This window comes from Pelobates fuscus, chromosome 3 (assembly GCF_036172605.1).
Source record: "Pelobates fuscus isolate aPelFus1 chromosome 3, aPelFus1.pri, whole genome shotgun sequence".
Lineage (NCBI taxonomy): Eukaryota > Metazoa > Chordata > Amphibia > Anura > Pelobatidae > Pelobates > Pelobates fuscus.
In genome coordinates this window covers 74,215,750-74,237,135 of record NC_086319.1, presented here as the reverse complement: position 1 = coordinate 74,237,135, position 21,386 = coordinate 74,215,750, and the positions used below count along the sequence as shown (strand labels likewise).

Genomic DNA, 21,386 nt, shown 5'->3' with positions numbered 1-21,386 from the left:
TGGAGGATTGTCACAATATAAGGTTAAAATGGAGTTAGTACAATAATGCAATACAAGTACAATAAAGATTTTTAATAATCCCACATCAGTCCCCCCTATGAAATGTTAGATTCTAAGAGATAAAACTTTATTTGTTAGTATCAGAAGACGTGTTAACCCAAAGGCACAGAAACCCCGTGGCCGCTAGCTAGGTGTTAATGCAAAGTGCAAGTCTGTCCCTAGAGCTGACCCTAATAGGCTAACTCATCCGTCAGTATGGCTCTCGAACACTTCACACCCATGGGTGTCCCATGGCAGCTAACCCACCACTTCTCCACACGGGGCCTTTACCATTCACTGACAGATGCTGTCCCTAAGCTAGTCCCTTCCTAGAATTCCTGCACTTTATCAACAAAAGGGATAGTTTGCAGCGGCAGACAGGGTGAGTTGATGTCTTGGAATTCTTGGTCATCAACTTCGAGATGGGTGAAAGTGGGTGCCGCTTGGTCAACAGTCTTCATGAGGGATTTTCTCAGACATGGGAGGATACAACAAAAGAGAAGAGCAAAGATAAAAAGGAAAATTAGTATAGCCATACCAATATGCATTAAAGCCTTTTGCCATCCTGTCATCCAACCAAACCATCTTTCCCAAGGATCTTTTATCCCAGAATTCCTTTTTAACTCTTCAGACAGGTCATTTAATTTCTCTATGGCTAATGTAACTTTACCATTAGGGCCTGTGTTTTCTGGGATATAGGTACAACATGTCATGGTGTCGGGCAAAATTTTACAAACCCCTCCTTTTTCGGCTAAGATCATATCTAGGGCCATTCTATTCTGGAAAGCCATTTGGGATGTGGCCTGCAGCTGTTCGGCCAACCCCTGGAGGGCGTCTCTGGTATAATTAACAAAACGCTGTTGATTATAATAAATGTAATTTATCCAATTTAAATTCTTGTTTGCGGTAACTATGGTAAAAATCGATTCAAATCCTGCAGCAACTTCATCCCTTGCTTTAAACTCATTGGGCACCCCCCTAGGTACTCCAATGGCATCAATATACACATGAGGATCGAAACTTCCTTTCACTGGGGCGTCACGCTTAACCTTAGTGTGCTTGGACCCATGGGTGACGAGGTGTGTGTCAGAGATGATATGTATAGGCATAATGGCTTTAGCCAGAGTACACTCCCCCCACCACTGCTTGTCCATTCTGGATCTTAGCTGTAAATCCCCACACAACCAGTAAATATCCCCTAATGACCTGGTGTGAAACTGCAACAAGTCCATAGAGACATTTCTGTAGGTAGCACAATACCCCTTAGAGAAGTTACCCAAGAATTTACCCATTCCATCGTAATTAGCATAACAAGTGTAATTACCTTTATACACGGTAATACCATCTGGGGGTTTGACATCCTGGGTTAGGAGAGGATACTCTTTTGTCCATGCAATACATATGGACCTGTTAAAATTATAGTGATAGGCAAAAAGGCTTAAAACACATTCTTCTATATCTACTGGTAGGATTAAAGGCACAGTACCCAGGTGAGGCCGGGCACCGCCACACACATAGCATGCGGTCTTATTATGCTTATTAGCATTATATTTCATCCATTCTAACCATAGATTTACATCATTAAAACCTGTTTCAGCGGCCATGGTATCTTCAAAGGTGGGGTTAGCAATGGCCATCATGTCTTGAAAGGTCTGTATATGAGGTTTTAATGGGTTAGGGACCATATGGGTGGCCCCTTGCCACTCAGAAGAGTTGCACATATCTTTGAGGTAGAAATGCCCTAATTTACGGTAGGAACCCTTTTTCCAATACATTCCCATCACATACTGGTCTGCATCCGTGGGGCTTGGATGCTCAATGTTAAGGATTAATTTCATTGGTGTACCCCCCCCAGGCTTTCTCAAAGTCATTCTCTGGAGAAGGGATCTACCATGATCATCTACTTTAGATACGGCACTTTTTGGTTTGTAACCCCAGGCAGGCCCGGCATTCCATCCCGCCGCCCCCCAGTGGTCACAATTGTACCCCCATTGCTTGTCAACTACACAAACATATGGGTCTTTCGAATGAGGGATATCTCTATAGATGCTCTGGATTTGTGGTGTGGGAAATGGGCATTCTACAATATCACAGTAGTCAAAGGTATAAGTAGCCACCTGGGTGCACGATGAATTATACCAGAAGGTGTACCCACTAATATCTTTGGTAATGGCTACTTGCTGGGCCTTTATAAGGCTAATTAGGGAGAAGGTGTACCAGAGATACATGTTTGTGTGGTATTCGCTTCCTCTGGGGCAGGAGATTTCTTGCAGTGGGAAGCGTGGATCCAATTTGGCCTACCGGCCAGTTTGACGGAGGTTGCGGTAATCAGGAGAACTTGGAATGGACCGTCAAATCTTGGTTCCAGGGTACTTTTCCGCACAAACTTCTTGACCAGAACCCAATCTCCGGGGAGCAGGTTATGGGTACCTGTATCCAATTCGGGATCTGGAATTGAAGAGAAGACTTGGGCATGTATTTTGTTTAAAACACTTGCAAGTTCAGTTACATAGTCTACCAAAACATCTGATTGGAGCTGCAACTGCTGCGGATAATAACAACCTAGTCTGGGTGCTGTCCCAAATAGAACCTCATATGGGGACAGTGAATGTTTCCCTCTAGGTGTATGCCTAACACTAAATAAAGCTATTGGTAGGCTTTCTGGCCAGGGCATCTTTGTTTCTTGTGACATTTTTAACATTCTGGTTTTTAAAGTGCCATTCATGCGCTCCACTTTACCACTACTTTGTGGGTGGTAAGGGGTGTGGAAGGCTAGAGTCACCCCTAGAGCAGTCCAAATTTCTTTAGTCACTGTTGCTGTAAAGGCTGGGCCTTGATCACTCTCAATGACTTCTGGGAGTCCGAATCTACATACAATATCTGTAAGTAGGCGCTTTGCGGTTGTTTTTGCAGTGATATTGGCCACTGGGTAGGCTTCTGGCCAGCCTGAGAACATGTCCACTATAACTAGTGCATATTCATGGGGCCCACTCTTGGGCATTTGGATGTGGTCAATTTGAATTCTCTGAAAGGGGTACATGGGCTTCGCCAGGTGTTTTGCAGGCACCTTGATTGGTTTTCCTGGATTGCATTTTGCACAAATGACACAGGCCTTGCAGAAGCTATTGATCAATGTTGTGATTCCAGGTGCTTCATAATACTTCTGTATGAGGGCGGCCATCAATTCTTTCGACAGGTGTGCAGGCCCATGTGCCCATTGGACAACTGCTGGATATAATTTTCTGGGAAGACAAAATTTGAAGTTGTTGTAATATATTCCGTCCTTATGGACAGCTCCTTTCTTTTTCCATTTCTGGATTTCTTCAGGAGTGACTGCAGCTTGCTGTTCTCGCAAAATTCGCAAATCAGTAGGAAGAGTTTGCAGAGCAAAAATAGGAACTTCTTCTTCTTCTTGTCCGGACACTTCTTCGTCCACTTCCTGTAGATCCCTGGCCGCTAGCTTAGCAGCCTGATCAGCTAAGTGGTTGCCCTTTGCTTCATCTGTATCCAATTTCCCATGGGCCTTGACTTTCAAAACGGCCACTTCTTTGGGGAGTAGGAGGGCATCCATTAGCTCCTTGATTGCAGTGCTGTGTTTGACTGGTGTACCGGCGGTGGTAAGGAATCCTCTTGTCTTCCAAATTAGGCCGAAGTCATGTGCCACACCCAGAGCATATCTTGAATCTGTATAGATGTTGGCACGTTTTCCTTCGGAAATTTTGCATGCTGAAGTCAGAGCCTGTAATTCAGCTTCTTGCGCAGACATTGCTGGTGGTAAAGATGATGATTTGATAACTTCATCTGTTGTGGTTACGGCATATCCTGTATGGTATCTTCCTTCTTCATCAGCATATCTTGAACCGTCCACAAACAGGGTAAAATCCGGATCTGGTAATGGATTCTCATGCACAGTTGGTAAGTGCACTGTTTCCATTTTCATCTGTTCGAAACAGTCATGAGGTGTTTCTGGGTCATAATCATTCTTTATGACCAGATCTTGAAATTCCTTTTCCAGGAAATGGCGTGGCCATGCTTCTAGAAGGTCAGTTGTTGGGTATTTGGCAATACCATTTTCCTGTAGCTGTTCTTCATTCATGGTGGCCCATAGTTTTGCCATGGGCCCAAGATCATTCCATGACCTTGTCTTCAACTTGGTAACAGGAATATGTGGGATAGCGGTATCCCAATGGCGGTAAAGGTAGTTAAGTTGTTGAGGTAGCTGGACCAAGACCATGCTATTGCCTTCAGAATCACAATAGAAGTCTTGAGCAGTGAGCTTCACATCAGTCCAGTGGTAAAGCTCATCTTCATAGCAAGGTTCGGGAGAAATGTTTGGTTTGTACCACATGGTACAGAAGGCGTAATCTGGGCCTTCACAGAGAGGATTCCCATTTTCTTGAAATGTCAAATGTGGGTGCATGATCTTCTTGATACACCCGCAGAGCAGGTAAATGTAGGTCTCATCCGTGATGAATCCATAGTAGATACCCCCCTCAGGGAGTGGAAGAAGAGTGGATGGATTAAGCACTTGACATCTCTGGATGGAAATGTTGTCAGGCAAAAGAAGATGACACTGTAGGCGCAGGTGTCTGGCTGGAGACACGTGCTTGAGCTGGACTTGGTTGATGATGGCAGAAATGTCATGAGGGGCCAAAACAACCAGAGGGTGGCCAAGGACCAGGTCTGAGGTTCTTTCTATGAGCTCTCTTGCAGCAAAAACGGCCCTGAGGCAGGAAGGGGTCCCTCTGGCCACAATGTCCAGTTGACATGAGAAATATCCAATAGGCCTCTGGCGGCCTCTCAAGTCATTAGTTTGGGTGAGAACTCCTGTTGCATGGCCTTGTCTTTCAGAGACAAATAATTTGAAAGGTTTGGTGTAGTCAGGTAGGCCCAAGGCAGGAGCAGAAGCAATGGCACGTTTGAGAGCATTGAAATTCTCCAGAGCTTCATTGGTCAGACAGAATAGGTCAGACTTAAGTGCATCATAGAGAGGTTGCATAAGCAGAGAGGCTTCTGGGATCCATGCTCTGCAGTAGGAAATGAGGCCTAGGAAGGCATGGAGAGACTTTGAAGTCCTTGGAGGTGGAATGTCTAGTACAGCTCTTACCCGGTCCCGAGTAAGGTGTCTGGTGCCTTGGGATAGGCAATGTCCAAGGAAAATCACTGAAGATTGGCAGAATTGCAGCTTGATGAGTGAAGCTTTGCATCCTTGTTCTGCCAAATAGGAAAGAAGACTAATTGAACACCTTTCAGTAGTGGGAATATCGTCTCCACAGAGCAGTAGATCATCCACATACTGGAGCAAGACAACTTCTGGGTGCTCAGCTTGCCATGGGTCAAGGATGGTACTCATGGCCTTTGCAAATTGACTTGGAGAATTTTGTGCCCCTTGGGGCATGACAGTCCAGGTATACTGTTGCATCTCATGAGTGAAAGCAAACAGGTATTGACAGGATGGGTCCAGTGGGACACTGAAAAAGGCATTGGCCAGGTCAATGACTGTGAAAAATGTTGCAGATGGTGGGACCCCAGAGAGCAGAGTATGAGGATTTGGTACAAGAGGGGTGTCCAGGACGGTAGCTTCATTAACAGCACGGAGATCCTGGACCATCCTGTACTTCTCTGGCTCACCTTTTGGAGTTTTCTTTTTTACAGGAAATAATGGGGTGTTGCATTCAGATTTACATTTTACCAGGGCACCCTTCTCTAAGAGTGCCTTGATGTGGATAGAAATGGCAGCAGACTGTGCTGGTTTTAATGGATATTGTGGCTTTCTTGGTAACTTAGCTCCTGGAATAAGCTTTACCACCACAGGGGGAACATTTAGGTGACCTATGTCCTCTGGGCCTGAGGACCATAACTTGGCGGGCACCTGTGTTTTTAATTCCTCTGGGAAATTGGACCTTAATTCTGCTGCTTCCCCACGGGGCTTTTCTAAATGCAGCATCAGAGGCAAGGAGCACAGGGCTGAGGTGTCTGATACAGATAGAGGTGTAAACATTTCTACCTGCCCGTCTGGGGTGAAGGTGATGGATGCTTGCAGGCGTGAGAGTACATCAGCACCTAACAGGTTAATTGGGCATGTGGAGGATACCACAAAGCGAGCAAGCAGGCTAGAGCCAACTCGTAGTGGAGTTGTTAAAGGGCTATGTCTTGGCTGGCCATCCACTCCAACACAAGAGACATCAATATTGGACAGGAAGGATGGGTCTGGCAGGTCTTGTTCTCGCAGAACACTACGGGCTGCACCTGTGTCAACTAGAAATGTGGTAGGGTGGCCTTCAATGGGTAAAGTCACTGTGGCAAGTGCCCCCCCCTTATCCCCTGTAGACACTGCCATGACAGGGGTTACGGACACAGGCTTGCCAATCTCCTAGTCATCGAGTTCCTCAACTATTGGAACCTGTTTGGTGGCTTTGGGAGCCGGGGCAGGCTTGGGTGGCTTTCTGGGTTCCCTTTGCTCCTTTTTTGGTTCTGGACAGTCACTTCTAAAGTGCCCTTTTGCTCCACAATTAAAGCAATGTCCCCCCTCCTCCGGTCTGGTACCTCTTGGGACTGGATTGGAGCGGGATACCATGAGAGGAGCTGAAGTGGGTCTTCTTGGGGTCTGAACAGATTCCAAACCTCTAGCAACTAAAAGCAGGGTATCCAGGGGAACAACCTTATATTCAGGGCGTGCAGCAATGATTCCCTTGTGTATAGAGTCTTTAACACCTTGGACAAACGCACCTGACAGCATTTGTGAATGAATTTTGTCAGTAAGATCAAATCCCAAATCTGTAAACATTTGATACAGTCTTGCATGAAACCTTTCCACTGATTCTCCTTTATCTTGAATAACATCAGTAAGGCCAGCAGCCTGATCTGCAAGTTTGTCCTTAGCCCATTCTCTTAATTGGGTGCAAAAGGTTACCCCGGAGGGGTAATCAACATCACTGGAAAGCAGATCTGTACTGAGGTGACGGGCCATGCTCGGCCAATATGCATCCCCTGCTTTAATAGCACAAATGCTCAGTAAATCACGCCATGCGGCGGAATAAGTCTTTTGAATTTGAACTATCCCTCGGTAAAAAGGCATAGGCTGTTTTTCTGGGTCAGGGAGCGATTTCATTAATGCACTAGCTTGAGTGGGGTTAAAAGCAACATACTTAGGAGGGGTCCGTTCTCCCCGACCCTTGTGTCCAAAGGGATCATCGATAGAACGATGAGCTGAGGCTCCTGCAGCGGCTCCTGCAGCCTCCAATGAGTCCTGGGATAGCCTATCCTCCTCTTCCTCATCTAATTCTATGATCTGGGCTCTCTTGCGTGCAGGGCCCGGGTGAGGTGACAGGACCGGAGGATGAGCGGGGGTCCCAGATGCAGGGGTGGCTAGCGAGTCATAACCTGGGGATAGGTAGTCACCGGGACTTACCGGCATCAGAGCTGTACTGGGGGCTGCCATATTGGTGGCCGGAAAAGGTACTGCATTAGGATTAAGGGAAGAAGTGGCGGCCATGTTGGATGTGGGCACATCCGGGGCAGACTGTGCCGGACTGGGCATGACCGGAACCTGGGGAGTGGCTTGGGGAAGGGGTAGTGGATACCCGGGATAGGGCAGGGCCATGGGATATGGGAAGGGGTAGGGCCAGGCTGGGGAGGGGAAGGAGGTGGGGTATTGAACTGGGGTGGAGATGGGAGGGGACGGAGAGGGATTGGTAGAGGTGGGTGTAGAGGGAGGAGCCGGGGCAAGGGTGGAGGAGGTGGTTAGCTGGGCGGATGAAGAGGGGAGGGGATCATTAACGGAGAGAGAATGTAGGGAAGGAATGGCAGATGAGATGTTAGGAGGAGGTACAGCAGGTAGCGTAGGGATGGATGAGGATGATGGGAATGTTAGAGACGGGGAAGGGGAAAAGAAAGATCCATCAGAATTCAGGACCGGGCAGACAGGGGAGGTGATGGGATGGGCGTTAGGAGGATTGGGAGTGGGGAACATAGTCAGCTGGCTATCACCTATTGCTGACTGAACCTTGGGGATAGACATTCCCTGGGCGCCATTTTTGGGCGCTGGCTGAGGGTAAACCCCAGTAACACAATTATTATGATACACAAACAATTTCACACCTTTGTGATTTATTTCTTCCTCAACCCAACCTTCTAGCTGAATAGCCTTCGCTACTCTGTACCATGCTTCAGCAGTCTTTAATAAACCATTATCTGTAAGCTTGCCTTTCTTTTCTGTCAGTAACCTACGCCAACTTTCTGGTTGCAATCTTCCACCTGTTGGTACAGCAATTTTACATACTTTTGCAATCTTTTCAACACCTTTAACCATCTCCTCGCCCTCTCTGTCCTCAACTAAATCACATGCTAACCAGCCCTTACTGGGCTTGCTTAAATCCTGCCCCATAATCCCTTTCCCCCTATACCAGCGTCCTAGATATAGGGAGAGAGAAGGAAAACTGAACAAGAACGTCTACAATGCTCGACTGCCACCTGAGAACCGTAGGACTTTCTCTGGTGCGTCTTCCCAAAACGTAGACTAGTCACTGAATCCGCCTACCCGGGGTGGTAGACACGGATTGGAGCGAGGTGAGAAGTGTGTGACCAATCACTTCTCTTTTAAGAGAAATAGGAGTGGATAGTATAATAATATAGGAAGTGTAGAAAAGATGAAAGGCAAGGAAAATCCTTAGAGACAGACACAGGAGTGCATGAGACTCCTAATTAGACAAACAAGACAACAATACAATTGAAATACAGTGCATGCATCACAGTTCAAATGAAATCGACAATAATCCCTTTCCTTTACTCGTGTGCTTACTCCAAAGTCACCTCCCTCAACCCCGTAGTGTCTCCGCTCGGAGAACGACTTTCGTAAGTCTCACTACCAGCGGCCACGGAAAACAACTGACACCGGTCCGAGTTCCGTCAGCCTCCCTCTGCACAGTAGCCCACAAGAATGTGGCCACCTCTATCCTCACTCCCGTAGTGCTCCTATAAAACCCATTTTATAAGTCTCACTACCACGTGATGCGGAAAACAAGCAATGCCTACTTGAATCCCCCCAGGAAACAGAGTCCCCTGCCACAAGACTAAGTCCCCTACCACAAATAAACAGAAAACTGGAATTCCACCAGCCCCAGCGCTCGGGGTTGTGGTTACCAAAAGAAAACTGGAATTCCCTCAGCCTTCACACTTGAAGCTGCGGGTTACCACGTGCACAAAGAAGCTAGCTAGGCTCTCAAAGTGACACAAGAAGGATCACAGGAAATTATGAGTCTACACAAAATCCACAGTTCCAACAATCCCCTTTTTCCTTACAGCCACAGCCACGAGGCTCCTAAAAGAGGTAAACAGGCAAAGAAGACCCCCAGGAACGCATCCACAGGTCAACCCCCCTTTTTCCCTACAACCACAGCACCGTGGTTCCTAAAAGGAGTAAAACAGGCAACAGAAGACCCCCAGGAACGCATCCACAGGTCCACCCCCCTTTATCCCAAAAGGGGTAAAATACAAACAGATAGACAGACAAACTGAAGACCCAGGCAAGTCCCCTCAGGTCCACCCCCCTTTATCTCAAAATGGGGAAACAGGCAAACAATTCAAACACACCCAGGCAACAGATAGACTAAAATGCAGGTAAACAAGTGAGTAACGAGACACCGGGCAAGATATTACCTGTCTTTGATGTCCTCCCGGGAAGCAGTCACAGACACGTGGACGGGTCAATCAAAGGGGCCGGAACATACCGGTGGCTCTGCAGAAGTCTCTACCGTGTACCTGGAGGTGATCAATCTCCTTTCTTTCCCCCTGGATTCCTCCGTCCACCCTTGTCTTCCTTAGGACGGCTCACCGGCCGGACATAGCCCGATGCCCCACGTTGGGCGCCAAGTTGTTATGGTACTTTTTAAAAGTAAACCAAAATGTTTAAATGTCTATCTGTTCCTGTCCAAATTAATAAAATTGAATTGCGTATATACGCTGAAGTAATTAAGTCTGACACACAAGGTTCAGGTTAAAATAACTTCGAGAAAGTTTATTGGCAAGTGCAGTAAAAGCGGGCGCGCAGGCCCTTTTAAGAGGCATTTTGCGTCATCATTGATTATTAGAATATCAGCAAATAAACATCATCAATTGGATTAATTGTTAAGTGTCGGGGTTAGTGTCTTACTTATTGGTTAAAAAAATTAAGAGGTTAGTCCCGTGCCCACCCACCAGAGGTGGGATTGTTCTGGACACGGGTGGGGATAAGGGGGTCTTGAGCGTCATTTTACACGGTCAGTGATATCAGGCCTCATGTCCAGGTGCAAGGTCTCTTATGAATAGAACATTTCATTACTACTGTGTTCTCGTGGCCTTCAAACTATACTATCTTACAAGTTTAGGGAGTAGTCAGCAACTCCTGTGTCTTTGCAGGAAATACAGTCTTTGTCTACTATACTAATTGGGTTGGGAAATTCAGTCACGTAAGGTAGTTTTAAAATGAACAAGTTAAGTCATGAGGACAAAATGGAGGATTGAAGAAGTCAGGTTAGGAGGACAAAATGGAGGATTGTCACAATATAAGGTTAAAATGGAGTTAGTACAATAATTCAATACAAGTACAATAAAGATTTTTAATAATCCCACATCACTATCAATTTTATTTTTCTCCTTATATTTTATTAAAGATGACCTGTGTTCTAATTGTACTTTCTCATAGGCTTTAGTCAATAGTTAATTTTTATATCCTTACTTTGACATACTACACTATTTGCCGTTTCCCCCCTCAGGTTCCCAAAAGTTCCTGGGGGAGAGAGAGGGTGGTGAGTTATTTGATTCTGAGCTCTCTACCTTTTAACTGGGGCCGGTTGTTACACCACACAGTTAATTGCCATTTGTACAATTTCAGATGATACTACCAATCAATCAGCATTATGTGAAAATACAGATGTACTTTTTGACACGAATGCACACTACTCCAAGAGTTACGTGACGCAGTTGTGGTGGTGAAAGGGTTATAGTTCACTATTTGTCAGCACTAGACCGGAAATAATGATAATATCCCACTTATCACCACCCACACTTAAGCATAATAATATAAATATTACTATTTTAACGCTGCCACCATCAAGACAATTTATAAATGGGGTGCCTTGGTCCCCCAGGTAAATCAATAATAAAAACCCACCAAATACAACTAATACAAATATTTAAGGAATCGCTAAATACTAATTAGTCTCTTCAGGTAACGTGATTCTTTCCCAGACAAATGCAGAACTTAATAAAGGAATATTTATTATGAGCAAAAAATAGTCACAGTGCATACAAAGAAAAGATGATAAGCAAATTATTTACACCAACAACAGATAAAACAAAAGGGATAGAATAACAGAAGTCCTAATCACTTACTTCTTAGGCTTTCAAAGTAAAACTTCTTCCCAGGGGGTCTCTGGCAAGGAAGATGGTGACTCACTCAAAATTAGATTTTGGCCCCAAGCAAGTACAATACACATTTCAGTATCATTAGATATGTACCCTGTGGATTACCAAGCCTGGCCCAGAGGTGGAGATAAGGCGTACCGATAGAGACAATAAGTGACCACTCCCTTGTGTTCCAGACCAACATCAAGCCAAATGGAAACATTTGGTTCTATCTCCTCTTATGTACTTGCCACAGAAATAATAATTGCATCTATTAATTTGTTACCACTTTTCCATTCCATAGATATGTCACACTTCTTACTTATGACCCAATATAGCGGACATCACAATCCCTTCCCATAAGGGTAAGTTACGCAAAGCATGTTTAGGCTTGATTAGAAGATTGTGCTTGTCCCATTCTAAAGATAATAAAAATTAGGCCTAATTATTAATCTGTGGGTAAGTATTAATGTTTCTTTTGGATATGATAAAGGAACACAAGGGTTTTTTTTTCTTGAAAGCTAATTACCATTCATATCAAATGACTCCCTATCTAAGAGGGAATCTAGACATATGGCAAATTAAAGAGTTAGTTTATATTTAAACAAGAAATAGGAATTTAGGTTATAAACCTTCTGACCTGCCATACAATCAAATTAACCCAAGTGGCCAATTCATATATGCACTACACAAATTAAATTAAATGGCAATATTCTATAGTGCAATGATGAATTATGCACACTTGCTGTGACACTTTTGAATAAAACTATGAAAATGACACTTGCTGTAAACATCATGTATTCTGTGAAGCTTGATTAAGTGTTAGTATTAAGTAGATAAGAAAGGATAAATGTTGGAGGGGCTATCATTGGGGTTAGACTACATTCCCCATTATTTCTCATCAGCGTTGCATGGAAGACACTTATGGGTATTGTTTGGCATCAACCTTTTGGCTTGGAAGACATAAAAAAATGAAAAGAATATGAAGTAGGCTAACCAGAAGAGACTAATGGTGATAATGATGGAGAGAGTGAAGAAATGCCAGATTGAGCAACTTCAATAGCTATGAAGGACATCACCTAGTGTATATTTTCCCCAGGGGCATCAGTGGCTTTAAAGAACTTTTAAAATATGATTATGATAGAAAAGATTTAAGGTAACGTGATGAAATGTAATAATTCACAATGTTAACAATTTTTTAATAATAAAATCATTTTATAAAAATGCAAAATGTATTCTGCTTGTTTATCAGGTACCTGCTTTGGACCTGCCCTCATGGCTTTCTTAAGGAAACGTAAGTAGAGTGAATAAGAGAGCATCCTTTAACAAGTAAATAAATAACATGTATAAATAATTATATTCATCTTAAATTCTAAAGAATCCTCTGCTTCAATGCCGCTCTGAATGTATAACTGTTACAAAACACAGGTATTTTCCAGTTCAGTGATTTCATACTTGGGAACTGAGACATTGTCCATAATGAATGTGAGAAGAAATTGGTGCATGAACATCTTGGTTTGGAAATGTTTTGTCAGAAGTAGGTATGCCTTCTTAAAGGCTCCACCCACCCTCCTCCACCACCGACGTCAGCCGGCGGGGGACACCTAATGCGCATCCGAAGCAATGGCCACGCTCGCATTAGGATTTCCCCATAGGAAAGCATTAATCTTGACATTTTCCTATGGGGATTTCGCTGACTCTGGAAGTCCTCATGCATAGCGTGAGGCCATCCAGCATCATTTAGACGACCAAAAGCCGTCTGAGCATCCGGAAGTACCTCTAGTAGCTGTCTGGTAGACATACACTAGAGGTGGAGTTAACCCTGAGAAGTAAATTTTGCAGTTTCTCAGAAACAGCAATAATTACCACTGTAGGGTTAAGGGACGTGGGACATTGCACCCAGGCGACTTCAATAAGCTGAAGTGGTCTGGGTGCTTATCATGTCCCTTTAATGATGTGCACATTATAAATTGAATTGTCACTAGGCAAGCTTTGCATTGAGATGGATATATTTTACCTACAGTTGCTTGCATTTCTATTACTATTAAGATAGCACGCACTCCTGTTTTGGTCTGTTAGTTTACGTACAAATGAGAAGGGGTGTGTGAACATTTTTTTTTTGTGTTGTTTTTTTCACCATAAGATTTATAGAGCATACCATTGAATACCATTGTAAAAAGGTGAAGCTTTGTTTTTTTCACTAAAGTTTTTTTTTTTTCATTATTTTTTTTATTGTAACTTTACAGTTATATATAGTACAGAAGAGGACAATTCCACTTAGATTTTACAAAGCTTGCTAGTTGTCACAAGTGTCAAAAGTTTTTCATAAACATCTGTAGGAGATAAGGCTTAATGTAAGGTGAAAGAGCAAATTACAATTAATATCTTGAGCAGGCATGCACAGAAGTGATAAGGTCATATATGGATTAAGTCACCCAAAATGCAATAAAGATATTAATCAAATCATTGGATATTATTCAGAAATAGAAACAAAAATTTGATAAACTATTAAACAGAATGATCAGAAAGAATGTACGTAAAAATTGGATTGTGGCTTATCTAGAAACAGCATTAGGTAGTTTAATGTGATGTATACTTTGTCGACTGGGTGGACCATGCTTTGATGTGGAGACATCATGTCTAGAAACTGATCCATTACCCCTGGCATCTAAATGGTTAATTTAATTATTCTTTGTTGGTATTTTTGTATCGCATCTGCCTTTGTCATCTAGAGTGTGCTTGTCCCCTTTCATAAATGCTATCCAAGGTTGCCATATTTTTATATGTTTATGGGTGTTGTCTATTATTAAGTCAGGCTGATTTCTGTGGATGTGTAGTAGATTTTATTTATCCAAGGCATTGAATATGGCAGAACATGGTTGGAAAAAAAATGGGTAAAACATATAAGTAAATATCTTGATCTGAAAACCTATCTGTTAGAGCTTAGTTTTCTCAAGACAAGTGTGAAATTCAGGATTTATTTATTTGTTTTCTTTATGAATATTTATTGATTACATTTTTCAAATGTAGTTATCAGTCATGTTTACAGACATAAAAAAGAGGCAAAAATACCAAAGTTTACCTTTCTTAAAATGTACAAATAAAGATTGTCAAAAAAAATACTAAAGTTTGTTCTAGTGATATCCAGTTTTCCAAAAATATAGTCATTTTGATATTCTTTATCTTCAACCAGAAAATTAGTAACCAATATTCATGTAAAAAAGCACTGTTAGATATGTAACATAATATTATCTTTATTTCAGTTAACCACATTCTTCTGGTTCTGCTTCTGTTGACCTTCTGTCTGATATTGTATAGTACTATCTACAAGGTGTCTACCGTCAAAGAAAAAAAAGTAACAAAGGAGCAAGGTGGTAAAAGTAACTTTCTATTATATTGCATAATAAAATAATAAATACTTATAAGAATTATCCAAGTACCATAATCGCTAAAGCCTACTGCAGTGGTTTATGGTGCCTGAAAACAAGATACCATAAACCATTGCATTGACATATACTGTTATGAAAGTTAAACGGGAACTTGATCATTAAAGGGACACTATAGTCACTAGAACAACTACAGCTTATTGCATTTGTTCCTGTGAATCAATCCCTTCAGGCTTTTTGCAGTAAACACTGTTTTTTTCAGAGAAAGGCAGTGTTTACATTACAGCCCAGTGATACCTCCACTGGCCACTCCTCAGATGACTACTAGAGGTGCTTCCTGGTGCAGTGCTGCACATTCAGTGTCTCCACCCTCTGTATACAGACACTGAACCCCTTGACAGTCTTCAGACTTGAATACAAGTAAGAATTTACTATATTTGGAGAGAAAATGGAAAGGGGGGCTAGATGGTGGTTTTAACGCTGCCATTCAGTGTCTCTACCCTCTGCATGGAGATAACAAACTTTCCTCATAGAGATGCAATGATTCAATGCGTCTCTATAAGGAGTTGCTAATTGGCCAGGGCTGTGTTTGGCTTGTGCTGGCTCTGCCCCTGATCTGCCTCCTTGACGGTCTTAGCCAATCCAGTGCTTTCCTATGTGAAAGCATTGTAATTGACTCTTAGAGAATCCCTTTTGATGATGTCAGCCAAGCAGCAGATCAAGGGCAGAGCTAGCAGCAGCAGACTGGAATTAAAGTAAGATAGTGTTATATTTAGGGGGGCTAGATTGTGGTTTTAACAATATATATGGTCAGGAATACATGTTTGTGTTCCTGATCCTAAATTGTTCCTTTAACTCTACTTGATGTGTGCTACACAGAGGCAGATCAATTTGAAGATATAGAGGAAGATGTAATTCCAGTTGTTATTAGTGCTCCCTCGGGCAGGATGGCAGCAACTATGGCTGCAATTAACAGCATCAACGCTCACACTGCCGCCAATGTCCTGTTTTATATAGTGGGGATGAAAAACACATTAACTCATATAAGGTGAGTCACCATTTTTGAAGCTTTCCCTTACTATTTTTAGAAGACTAACTAGGCTTTGTGTGTGTTTGTAAATACCTGTTTGTCAGAATTTAGATTTTGAATTATTTTTAATAAATTGTGTGTAGCCAGTTCAAATGTAAAGCTGTCTCCCCCTAAAACAATTAGCCAATCTGTATCAAACAGATGATTATAAAAGGCGTTAGAAAATAATAATTGTAAAAATGCTTACTAAAAATATTCCATAAATAAAGCCATTTATTCAGTAAAAGCAAGAAAGAAATTAAATAAAGCCCAAATAAATGCTTAGGGAGAACAAAAGAATTCTAAGAACAGACAACAGCATAAGTAGCCCTTAGGTGGGTCCCCGCTCAGATCTCAAGCTGGTTTTAGCTCATCTTGTTACAATACAAAGAGAACTAAGGCCATTTGCTTATAAGGCTGAATCCACCCAAAAGGGTGGTCCATATCTGAAATGCAGGCAGGCTCTCTCTGCTTGATAGATACCGGAATTGTTAGGCCTTATCATTGAGGTATAGCCAATACTCTACTAGGCACCGTGAGCAAGAGGTCCACATCTGGATTATTCATTAAACTTAGAGAGAGCAAAAATACAGGTTACAAAAGAATAGCTCACAAGTTGAGCTAAAACCATCTTGAAATTTGAGCAGGGACTCACTGAAGGGCAAGCTACGAGAGCTGTTCTCTGTTCTTGGTATTCTTTTGCATCCTGCTTTTTTGCTCTCTCTAAGTTTAAAGGGTAATCCAGACATGGACCACTTGCTCAGGGTGCAAAGAGAGGTATCAGCTATACCTCACTGATGAGGCATAACAAGGATGAAACAATCGTCTGGAGTTACTGCATCTCTCATGCAGAGTGAGCTGGCCTGCATTTTAATTCACATATTTTTGCTCTCCCCAAATATATGTGTGGCGAAACCGACCTCGCCACGTGTCCTTGGAGGGGGCTGATTGCCCGCCTCTTGCCTTTGGACTATGGACCAGACTTTATGGGAATGTGATACCCCAGATAGCCATACCATGGAGCCTATTCATATAATGAAAGTTGTGTAAAAGTATATTTTACACTGTATGCATAATGGGATTATGTGTCACACTAAGGGGAGGGGATGTGTGGGAGGTAACATCTATGTCATTGGTTCTTTTATGCCTCCCCCTGGGTGTGGCCTGTATGTGTGAGTTGGAAATAAAAGCCAGGCTGGATGAGCCAGTCCAGTGTTCCTGTTTTACCCTCAAAGTGATGTGTCGTCTCATTATTGGGGGAAGGATTTATTGTATGCTGTTCCAGTTGACTGCTAGGAGTACAAGCCTATTCGTATGGTTCCTATTCAATGGTCTACAGCATTCATACGCTTGGGAGAATTTAAAGGTTTCTCGGATTCGGTGATTATGGTGTCTGCCAGAGTGCTTGGAGTCCTCAGGAAGCACTAGGAGCATCCATTAACGGAGGTACTCAGTCGGGGTGCCAGGCGATCCGTTACATTGGTGGCAGCGGTGGGATGGCGTCCTAGTGCGAGGAGAAGCAGCTCAGAGACACTGGTAACGTTTGGAATTACAAATTGAGGGCAACGCTAGTATCCGTACAGCGCCCCTGGCTACAGCAGGATGGAATCAGCTAGTTTTTGGACAGTGTTCCATGATGAGGAGGAGGAGGCGGCCGCGGACTACAGGGATGCAGACAGAAAGGAAGTCTGGTATGATGCCCTGGAAGACGCCCAGTGGCGGCGAGGTGAGAGTCTCCCCAGTGATGAGCAGCGGCTACAGAAGCGTGTGGCGATGCGCATGTATCTATTGGGAGAGCAGCCCCTGGATGAGTGGGTGACAAGACTAGAGACCCTGGTATGGCGAGAGATCTGGCTAGACAACGCATACCAGGCCCTCTGGTGGCATACCATTCGACTTACCCCCTGGACGGCCGAGCACGACTTACCGGAGGGGGATGATTATGATGGCCCGGGTTTATTATGGGATGCCTTGGAGGACGACATTGATCTTGGCAGCACGGAGGGGTCGAGGTTTTGGGACATCTACGACTACCGGATGGGCATGTATGTCTGGGCTGACGAATGCGAGGTGAGCAAAGACATGACCCACCTGGTAACAAGGGAGTGGGAGCTGGAGCAGGACTACCAACACCTGCTCAGCTTCGTGCAGCTCCAACCTACCCGACAAGCAGAACCAGACCTCATAGACTGGTCCTGGAGAGACCCACAGATGGCAGGTGGAGATGGGATCGAGGTCTCTCTACTGGCCCTACAGGGATGCTGGGCAGTCGGCCCAGATCCCCAGCGGCAGGTTACAGTTCAGAGAGAGGAGCTTGTTACACCCTCTCTCCAGCGGCAGCCTAACCCACCAAGGGGAGACCGTAAGCCCCACACCAGCGCAGATGGGACCGTGGTCTCTGCGCCCAAGTTACAGGGAGCTGAAGGAGCCGTCCTCCCTCCCCAGCGGCAGTGTGATTTGTTGGGAATTGGGAGCCCGGTCTCCATTCCCCAGCGGCAGAGTATCCAGCAGGGAATAGAGAGCCCATCCCCCTTTCCCCCACAGCAGGACTCTGTGCTGGGAGGAGAGACAGTCGGTCTCCCTCCGCAGAGACGGGAAGTATGCATGGGAGAGGAGATTGTTACCACCTCTCCCCAGCGGCGGATCATTAATGTACAGGGAATAGAGAGCCCAGTCTCCATTCCCCAGCGGCAGAGTGTTCTAATGGGAGAGGAGCTGGTTACCACCTCTCCCCAGCGGCAGCTTAATGTACCAGGGGGAGACTGTAAGCCCCACACCTGTGCAGATGGGACCGTGGTCTCTGCACTTCCAGCACAGGGGGTAGGGACGGTCGGTCCTGCCCCCCCACAACAGGGCTGTTTAGCCAAAGGGGAGACAGTCTGTCTCCAGCAGCAGAGCTGTGTAACTAAAGGGGAGACAGTCGGTCTCCAGCAGCAGAGTTGTGTAACTCAAGGGGAGACAGTCGGTCTCCAGCAGCAGAGCGGTGTAACTCAAGGGGAGACAGTCGGTCTCCAGCAGCAGAGCGGTGTATTTAAAGGGGAGACAGTCTGTCTCCAGCAGCAGAGCTGTGTAACTAAAGGGGAGACAGTCGGTCTCCAGCAGCAGAGCTGTGTAACTCAAGGGGAGACAGTCGGTCTCCAGCAGCAGAGCGGTGTAACTCAAGGGGAGACAGTCGGTCTCCAGCAGCAGAGCGGTGTATTTAAAGGGGAGACAGTCGGTCTCCAGCAACCAGGCTCCAACCAGACTACTCCTGTGGTAGTGCTGGCAACAGGACAGAGTACCGCTGGTCTCTGCCCCCTCAACAACCTACCAAGGCAGCCTACCAGTCCCCCACACAGCCGTGGTGAGGCACCTGAACCTGGACAAGATTCTCCCTCACCCAGGTGTAGTAACTGTTTATTGTGGGTGGGCTGCTCTGCTGTTTCTGTCTTGTGGGTGGGCTGCTGGACTAACAAGGGCACTGACCGGCAGGAGGTCAAGTACCCTGTTAGTCTGGGGGGTAAAGGGGAGAAGTGTGGCGAAACCGACCTCGCCACGTGTCCTTGGAGGGGGCTGATTGCCCGCCTCTTGCCTTTGGACTATGGACCAGACTTTATGGGAATGTGATACCCCAGATAGCCATACCATGGAGCCTATTCATATAATGAAAGTTGTGTAAAAGTATATTTTACACTGTATGCATAATGGGATTATGTGTCACACTAAGGGGAGGGGATGTGTGGGAGGTAACATCTATGTCATTGGTTCTTTTATGCCTCCCCCTGGGTGTGGCCTGTATGTGTGAGTTGGAAATAAAAGCCAGGCTGGATGAGCCAGTCCAGTGTTCCTGTTTTACCCTCAAAGTGATGTGTCGTCTCATTATTGGGGGAAGGATTTATTGTATGCTGTTCCAGTTGACTGCTAGGAGTACAAGCCTATTCGTATGGTTCCTATTCAATGGTCTACAGCATTCATACGCTTGGGAGAATTTAAAGGTTTCTCGGATTCGGTGATTATGGTGTCTGCCAGAGTGCTTGGAGTCCTCAGGAAGCACTAGGAGCATCCATTAACGGAGGTACTCAGTCGGGGTGCCAGGCGATCCGTTACAATATGCTAATAGCAATTTAAAGGTGAAGTGAAAAGGTGAGTGAAAAATGGCCACTAGTAAAGCTGACCATAATCAGTCTACAAATGCTACAAATTTGAAAACTAACAATAAAAGGAGGCTGTCATGCTTACCTGTTCCAGAGCTCCCCAACTCAGCAGCGGGTGAGACGCTGCACGCTCTACATGCGCATCTATTTGTGCGAAGTCGCGCCAACATCATAATGACGCGCCTCAAAGTGCCTAACCTATTGGTTCGCACGAACAGACACTCCCGAATTCATTGAATGGTATTGGTTTCCTGGCTTTATAAGCTAGGACTTTTTAGTAGCAAGTTGCCCTGTTGTGGTTCTTGCATATCTAAGAGTGCGCTTCATATATTTTGGATTTCTTGTTACTGACTTTGGCTTGATTAATCGTTTCTCGGCTTACTGTGTTTCTGACCTTGGCTTGTCTTACCGTTTATACTGTACTCCGCTATGTTTGACCTTGGCTTTCTCCTTTACTACTCTTTACGTTAAATCCGGCCATTCTAAGGCCCGGTAATACGTTATACCTTTCCTCTAGCAGATTAGGGTCTGTGTGTTTTGGGTTCTTCTAATCTAGCTCCATTTCTGACATCTCCATAAATACCTCCACTATCTCACTTAAAATCTCCCCACTAAACCACTAGCCATCTCTAAAAACTTCGGCATCGGAACCGGGTCATCTAGCTATACCAACAGATATCTTTTTTGTATAACTCTAAGCAACCCAAGCCAAAGCGCTTATCCGGGGCCTACCTCACCTCGACTACACTAGGAGGAGACACTCCTCAGAAGATCACTGGAGACACACTGCTCAGGAGAGGCACATTGTCTCTAGCTAAACACACTACCCCTCGCCTCCAAGATGGGGCGCCGATCACACAATCCCGAAAATAGAGATGTCGAGATTATGCTCCTGAGGCCAACCACAGCTAAAACACTACCTGTGGAGGCCATGCGAATTAGTGATGCACCAGACCAGATAACGGGCCAGAGAACCGAAACCAATAGGTCTCACCTACAACTGCACCAGAGCAACCTCAAATTCTGAGCCAGACAGACGACTCAGCTCCAACACCAAAGTGCGACCTTAAAACTCTTCTTACTGACTTGCATAAAATGATGGCAGCAGATCTAGCACTAGTCAGGATGGAGATCCAGACTTATACAGTCCGCATCAAAGCAACGGAGGAAGACATAATTGATGTTCAGATGTTCAGACCACAGTGTCCAATTTAAGTGGCTAAGTACAACAACTACATACTCACCAACACAGCCTATCCTCCTAAATTACATCCCTCGAAGAACAACACCACAGCAACAACATAAAAATTTGCGGAATCCCAGCAAATTATACTGGATGGGGTCTATCGGATAACTAACGTAGCCAAATCCTCCACT

General features: G+C 44.6%; 1 protein-coding gene across 3 annotated transcripts in view; it reads left to right on the top strand.

Moving 5' to 3' along the window:
- Nucleotides 1-21,386, top strand: part of GLT8D2 (glycosyltransferase 8 domain containing 2) — a 64,790-nt gene that overhangs the window by 27,219 nt on the left and 16,185 nt on the right. For 2 of the 3 annotated variants that reach the window (XM_063447213.1, XM_063447212.1), the window contains 3 exons: nt 12,674-12,715; nt 14,685-14,792; nt 15,687-15,855. In XM_063447213.1, coding sequence (XP_063303283.1) covers nt 12,697-12,715; nt 14,685-14,792; nt 15,687-15,855 — 296 coding nt within the window. In that variant the 5' untranslated portion in view covers nt 12,674-12,696. Of the gene's footprint in view, nt 1-12,673; nt 12,716-14,684; nt 14,793-15,058; nt 15,228-15,686; nt 15,856-21,386 lie in introns of those variants that run through there. The other variant, XM_063447214.1, reaches the window with a different exon arrangement.